General features: G+C 32.4%; 1 protein-coding gene across 1 annotated transcript; it reads left to right on the plus strand.

Annotated features, from left to right (window-relative positions):
• The first annotated feature begins 483 nt into the window (after positions 1 to 483).
• On the plus strand, positions 484 to 7,106 carry LOC147809507 (uncharacterized). The gene is made up of 2 exons (XM_087164227.1): positions 484 to 643; positions 6,690 to 7,106. The coding sequence occupies exon 2, from the start codon at positions 6,693 to 6,695 to the stop codon at positions 7,011 to 7,013; it is 321 nt and encodes a 106-aa protein (XP_087020353.1). The 5' UTR covers positions 484 to 643; positions 6,690 to 6,692; the 3' UTR covers positions 7,014 to 7,106.
• Positions 7,107 to 7,645: the final 539 nt, after the last annotated feature.

Here is a 7,645-nt window from a genome sequence, read left to right on the forward strand (position 1 = left end):
ATCCAGCTGGTTTATTGTCTTCTGAGTTGAGTCCAAAACTAGCTATTGCTCTGAATAAACATACCTTATTTTGGCAGATTTGGTCTTCTGACCGCTAAAGTTTTTCGAATTTTTTAAATACGACATTTTTAAAATTCTATTTCACAGACTTGATCCAGCTGGTTTATTGTCTTCTGAGTTGAGTCCAAAATTACAAGACAACGGAATTGAACAATGATAGTCGTAGTAGCAGAATTGGTTTGGCTGTACCACACCGGTTAATAAATTATAAAATAATTTCTGATGGAATCCCCCATTAAATTTCAGACGCTTGCAAGGTCATTGAGCTACAATTAAATATTTTAATATTCTAATCGGAAAGAGATTGCAATTTCGACTGCAAGAAAATTTTTTTTCACGAGCATGAAAATGAATTAATGAAAGCTTAGTAAAAATAATAAGATAACAGAGGAATGATTTAGAATGAAAGCGTTTTCTGAATATTGAAAGGTTTTTCCGGTTTTGCCCCAGTGCTTTCACGCTTGAAATAATTACTATCAAAGTCAGAGGAAGAGCTAACTTGAATAAATATCACGCTAACTCAAAGAGAAGGTTTCAGACAACTCATTCCGACATTCAAGAAAGATTCGTCATAAATTTGAAGGTAATTATTTTTATTTTAAACATTTCATTTCAAACATTTTCAAAACTTCATAACAGTGTTGACAAAATATTAAACTAATCTCTCTCTCTCTTTGTAATAATTTTTTCACTTTACGTTTTTTCAGTATAACTTTATAGATCTTCAATTGAATCAAACAAACTTTTTGGAGGAATTTAAGATTAGTTGCAAATTTTCAATAAATTCGTTAAAAACTGAGTAAGTTATGAGTAGTTAAGCTAGTTCGTTTATTCTGCGCATGCACTGAAAAAAATTTAAAAATTTTTTCATAATTTTGTAGTGAATCGTATTTGGAAACTAAGATAAAAAAATTTGATTAGAATTTCTTAAAAATTTAAAAAGTTTTAAAAAATTTTCTAAGTAGTTTTCGTACTTTTCTAAAGAAAGCTAAAAGCGATCAGGGGTTATTTACAAATTTTATTTTGTATCATACGACAAAATATGAAAGCAAATCATAATTCTTTACGATAATCGGGTCTCATTTTTAATAAATTTTGTTTAATAGTACAAGATAATATCTGTGGATAAACCCTTTGCTGTTTTGAGCTTTCTTTGAAAAGTATAAAAACTACTTAGAAATGTGTTTGAAATTTTTTAAATTTTTAAGATATTCAAATAAAGCATTTTTTGGAAGTTGCCAAATACGAATCCCTACAAAATTATGAGAAAACTGTTAGAAATTTTCTGTGCATGCGCAGCGTTAAAGAACTAGTTTAAATATTTATATCTTGCGCAGTTTTTAACTAATATTTTTAATATTTTAAATCAACTATTTTATAATTGCTTTTAATTTTCTCCAAATAAATATTATGTTTAATTTCATTCCCAGACCGTTGCCTATCGCCATTGGGCAACTCTAGTGTGACGTAAATAAAGTACTTACCAACCTAGGCATCGATAAAAAATTTAAAATGCGACTGCCATCTGGATGAGAAATTCCTAAGATTTAAAACCTATTCTTTATTTGTTTTGGTGGTTTTACATTTTACATGTTTAAAATGAATTGATACAAAATGTATTTGTTAACATCAATATTTATTGATTTCGAGTGCTAGGTACTTAGAAATATTAAGTACACAAAGTCTCAGATATATTAAGTACAAAGTATACGAAATGGAATAAATAACACTTAATATTAGATAACATTTTTATTTGATTTCTGTTGCTTGATATTTTTTAAGGATCCCGAATATTTTTCTCATCGCTAAATTTTAAATATGCTATTGGTTTCCCTATCCAAGCAACAGTTACTTTTGAAACGACAGTTTTGGTCTATTTTTTGTCGAAATGTGCAAGTTTGAAAATGTTACATACAACAGAGGGAGTGGCATAAATGATGTGCCAAACTTCTAGAGGAGTTTGGACACTTCATCATTATGAGAATGTCATAGAAGCCCATTTACGGAAATATTCTCGTACACCGCGAGGGGCGCTTCCCTATTAATAACAGTATGAAAGCGCCCCTAGCCGTTTGCGACGACATTTCTGGGAACAAGTTCCTATGGAATTTTAATCCTGATGATGTACCTGAAATGACCTAGAAGTTTTTCACAACATTCACCCTTTTATATATAACACTTTTAATTATTTTAATAGATTTAGGAGCAAAATTATTTTCAGATATAAAATCAGCTGAGCTGATTTTATAACCGTTTTATAACCGTACTTTTTTTTATAACCGTTGGTGAGCAGCCGACCCAATGTTTTGGGTTTATGACTACTATTGTTCAACTATGTTCCTTGAAATTCTGAACCCGATTCAGAAAACAAGGGAACTCCTGGATCAAGTATTGGGAGAAATTTGCCTTCGTAGAGGACTTTTTGATGAAACTAACCCGCATTTTCGTTATATAGAGAGGAAGACCACGAGAACTTCCCACGGTTTGCCTGACGGTAAGGGGACTCTAACGCATGATCCGTCTACCACTGAGGATATTTCACGTTTGCATTGTGGACGTTGCGAGCCGGATGCGGATTCGTATCGACCAGCCATCGGTGGGATTCGAACTCGGTCCACCTTATTGCAAGGCGAACGTTCTATCCCCTGAGCCATCGCGGCTCAAGATCAAGTTCTTTGTATAAATGCAACTAAAAAAAATTTCCCCAGTGTAAACATAACAATGTTTATTTTAATTAATGTTTAAACCAAATATATAAACCGCCGATTTTTCCCATTTTAACAGAAGATATTGTATTAATTAATTAAAGTCGTTGCAAAATTTACCGTTTGTTTTTTGAATTAGTAAATATGATTTACAATAACTTTCACCACTACGTTGCATAAACATTTAAATAAAAATATGTAAGACATAATAATCGTGTGATGAAATTTTTAAGTGCTGACAAAACTACACGAACTTTGCTTTATTTGAAAAGTTTAGTGGAAGAACCAGGTAAGTGCTATTTTTAAGGGTATTTATAAATCAAAGAAAAGAAAAGAAAGTGATTGCATCAGTATGGGCATGTTTAATGTAACAGAACTGCTTTTACTTTCACTTTAATTTCAACATAACAGATCTCCATATTAATTTTGAGTATGCTTGCTTGATTTTTACTGCAAGTTAGGCTGTTGCAAATAAAATAAGAACAAGAATTATTACCCTCGTCTGTAATAAATCCTTAATAAAATAGTTCGGAGATCACTTTTTTTTCTTGCCCTGATTATAGTATCTCTGAAAATGTTACTTGCCTGGCTCTTCCACAAAGTTTTTAAATTATTTTTAGACAGTTGCTTTAAATATTGATTAAATCTACAACTTCTGGGTTGGCTGATATTTGTTTACAATTAATACTCGCTAGTTTATAATTATTATATTCCATCTATATTTAAAAAATCTGAAGATTAGTGGACCATTAAAGTGTTCCTGTCCTGCAATTTTGCCTTCATATCCAGTTCTGCTGCAGACAAAAGTTAAACTTTTCTCCACTTTAAAAAATGTAAACTTATGCGAACCTTGCAATTAAATTATTAATTATTTATTAAAAACAGATCAAATATTTTGTCAAGATGCATATTATCATCCAACTATTTTTGCTGAAAATATGAGTTTTCTCATGACAATAATACATACTGTTTTTTGATCTAAACTTAATGTAAAATTTAAAAACTATATAAGAAATTTAACTTTTTTTATCTTATTGGATTACAAGTGTAATATGCCATTTATAATGTGATGATATTTACAGTATATTTCAATGAAATATTTCTATTTTAAAATTTGACTGAACACATCAGACTAATAACAGCACACTATTGCAGTGATGCAACATATTACCGACATCACTAGCATATACATAACCTCATTTTCACAATACCAGCGTATCTCAAGTTCATACCTTTACAATATAGTCTTATCACCTTGCTGCATATAATTGCATAGTCAGAACCTCAATGATCCACATGAATACTCCTTTACTTCATTTGCATTCCACAACCTCATCGAAGCTCCAACCTCATTAACCTCAAGATGGTAAGGAAAAGGGCCAGAAGCGGCCTCAGGTGCCCAGATATTTCATACAGTTCAGTTCAGTTAATTATTTGCAGTATCGCTAACCAGCCACCACATGGACCTTAAAAATTTCTACAACAAAACTATCAAAGCAAACATGATGGATGGGATAGGGGCTTCTGCGCAGCCCAGGTGCCCAGCTCAAAGAAGAAAAGATATTTACAGTATCACTAATGATATTTACAGTCTAACCACCCAACTGTCGGATAAATATTCTATTTATTTCTAATTGCAGTATATCACAGAAAACTTAATCTTGGTGTTGACTTAGGAAAACTTAATAGCGGTAAAGAATAAGAGATAAAAATGGACAATTTATAATACAAGTGTCACCATTTTTTTATGTTGTTTTGTAAAGAATGTAATCTTTGTGAATTCTCTGCCCTCTTAAACCTCCAAATATAAAAGTAGAGCTTTAAAAATTTTTTTCGTTCAAATACTATGCCACATTTGAAACCAATATGTTCATGCAATAAGGCAAGACACCCCAATGCTGACGTAAAATATCCCCAGTGGTAGACGGAACATGGTTTAAAGTCCCTTTGCCGTCTGACTAACCATGATTAGGTTCTCGTGATTTTCCTCTCCATGTGACGCAAATGCGGATTAGTTCCATCAAAAAGTCCTCCACGAATGCAAAATTCTCCTAATACTTGATCTAGGAGTTCTCTTGTCATTTGGATTGGGTTCTGAATTGCAAGGTTTCGACGAAGTTGAACATTGATAATGGAAACTAAAAATATTGGGACGGCTGTTCAACGATGGTTATAAAATAAAATAAACATACTGGCAATCTGGAGAATATGATCCTAAAAGTTTATGAAAAAAAGGCCTAAATTTGGACCATTTGCTGTTTATTTTTATTTAATTCGCCATCTACTGTTCTCATAAAGCAAATCTGTCAAAAAAATTTTTTTACACAATCGTAAAGTTTGTTTATTTGAATATAATTCCGTGTTAAGAACTATTTCTTACAATCACTATTTTTTGTAGCCTGGTCGGTAGGGCGTGGGTTCGAACCCCGCCGGACGAAGACTTCCCGTGTAGTAAAGTGACTGATGCACGTTAAATCTGTTTAGTCGCAAAAGTCCTCCACGTTCCCATAACACAGTGTTTCCCAAACTTATTACTTTTGTGTACCCTTTCTAAAATTTTCGTAACTCTGTGTATCACTAATAAAGATATTAATGTGTTTTTTACTAAAAAAAATTGCACAAAAGTTAAAAATCACAACTGGCTGTTGACACCAGTAATTATTAACTGTTTACTCTGAAAAAAATAGCCAATAGAAAAATACGTCATCGTAAATTTTTATGGCAAGCTTTGTTTTTAAATAAAATTTGTGAAATTTTCGTTTGCTGTAAGATATTTCGCATAAGAACGAGTACCCCAGCTAAACTGTTCCCGTACCCCTGGGGGTACGCGTACTACACTTTGGGAAACACTGCCATAACAAATCAAAACCTCTGAGGGTACTGGATTGAAGATTGATCGTTCCCTGATTCAGGTCAAAATTACGATCTGTGGATGAATGAATGGATGTATGACTGGTTCCACCCTATAAACGAATGTGACGTATGGTGTGGCAGAAGTCGAATTCTTGGTCATAGATGGCGGCACTGGAACATAAGAACAATCGCACCCCCTCAGCCTAAACAAGCATACGTCAGCAACAACTATTTTTGTATTGTTTTTGTTTTGTTAATCTGCTTACAGTTGAAAAATTTTGAATTGTAAGGTATAAAATTTTACATTAATTTAATCTACTTAATTTTTAAGGGTAAATCTGACATTTGAAGGAAATCGGTCGAATAAAAACTTAAAAAAAAGAGTAGTGAATTGGTTGAAATATAGAAACTTCTTTGATATGGCGAAACTCGCAGAAAGGGACCTTTCAACCGCTCTCCTGCCCTAACTAATTAGACAATATGATCCAGATAGCAATTATTCTACGGTCCAGAATTAAAATCTGTCCAAAAAAAAGGTATGTTTATTCAGTTAAAGTATGTTTTTGAATCTGATTTCGAACCTAACAATACCGCTTGCGCTAATTAAATAATCCTGTTCCAAAACACAAGTACAGAAATGAACATACCTCAATGTCTAAACACTAAATAGTGTTTAGATAATGTTATGCATCTCCGCTCGACCAACAGAGGGCACTGTGATCATGCACAAAATTTATAATTATGTACAACTTATGTGGCAGGCAACAGGTTGAAATTGAAGGTTGATAGGGTTGTCTAAGAAATGTCACACCATCATATGCGTTTGTTTTTACTGTTTACGTTCTTAAATTTGAGTGTTATTAAATAAGGCCTTTTCAACATAGCATTCTACACTGGACCATTTTGCAAAAGACATAAAATACTTGCAAAATGCGTAGTAGTTTGCAGCCTTGGCATTTGAAAATCCGACCATTACATCAAAAATTCGCTATTTCTTTTCTTTCAGCACACTGTTCATGCATACAATTTAATAACTACTTTTATATTAATTAATTTTTTTGTTTACTTTAGGAAATGATGAAAAAAGTCCGTTTGATTGCAATTATTTTTCTTCTGAGCATCGTCTTGCCCCATGAGATTCACTGCACATCTATTTCAAATGCACTAGGCAATATTTTACAGCATGCTCATGATCATGGTAGAAGAGAGACTTTACGAAGATATGAGAAGCAAGTCTCATCAAATGGCTATCGCAGAAGGCCAGGCGGGTCACATGGACGTGCCAAAAGATTGTGCACTATTTACGGATGTGACTGCACTCCCCCCCCTAATGCCATATGTTGCAAAGGATACAGATACGACAAATATAGCAAGAAATGTAGAAATATTCTTTAAAAGAATTGCTAATGATGAGGAAAGCGATGGCGATAGTTCTTCGCATTTTGTAAACAATTCACGTTTGAAAAAAATTAAATTGAAGAAAAGTTATGTTTTGTTTTTATATGGATCTTTAGAACTGAAGAGTTAAAATTCTACTATCCTTCAGTTATTTCCTTCCCCCCCCCCAAAAAAAAGGGGGTAGCTCAAGATATTTTCAATTATTATTTATCTTTACTACTGTTAACAAAGTGAAAAAACTATTACTGTTACTGTGAATAATGTAAAAATTTAGATTAATGATCTAAAATAAGAAATACTTTCATTTACAAAGTTGAAAACTTCTACTTTCAGTCTGAGATTTTTCTCTAAATATTTAATAGCTGAGTTTTTGTTTTAACATTTGATTTAATATTTGGCCACCACAATCTTTAAATAATTAAACGATACCATAGATAAGGATGCCAACATCCCACATCATTTGAGAAAATTTCCTCCAGTGTAAGCTAAGTTAGTGGTTTAACCTGGTTTGTCTTGAATTTATATATTGAAGTTATACAAAAAGTGGTTTTAAGGAAAAATTGGTATAATATATTATCGAAATTCATTGGTTTTTCATTCATAGGGCATTCAAAAAATCTTTGATAGGT

This window comes from Parasteatoda tepidariorum, chromosome 5 (genome assembly GCF_982258835.1).
Source record: "Parasteatoda tepidariorum strain Cologne lab strain chromosome 5, Ptep-v5.0, whole genome shotgun sequence".
Classification (NCBI taxonomy): domain Eukaryota; kingdom Metazoa; phylum Arthropoda; class Arachnida; order Araneae; family Theridiidae; genus Parasteatoda; species Parasteatoda tepidariorum.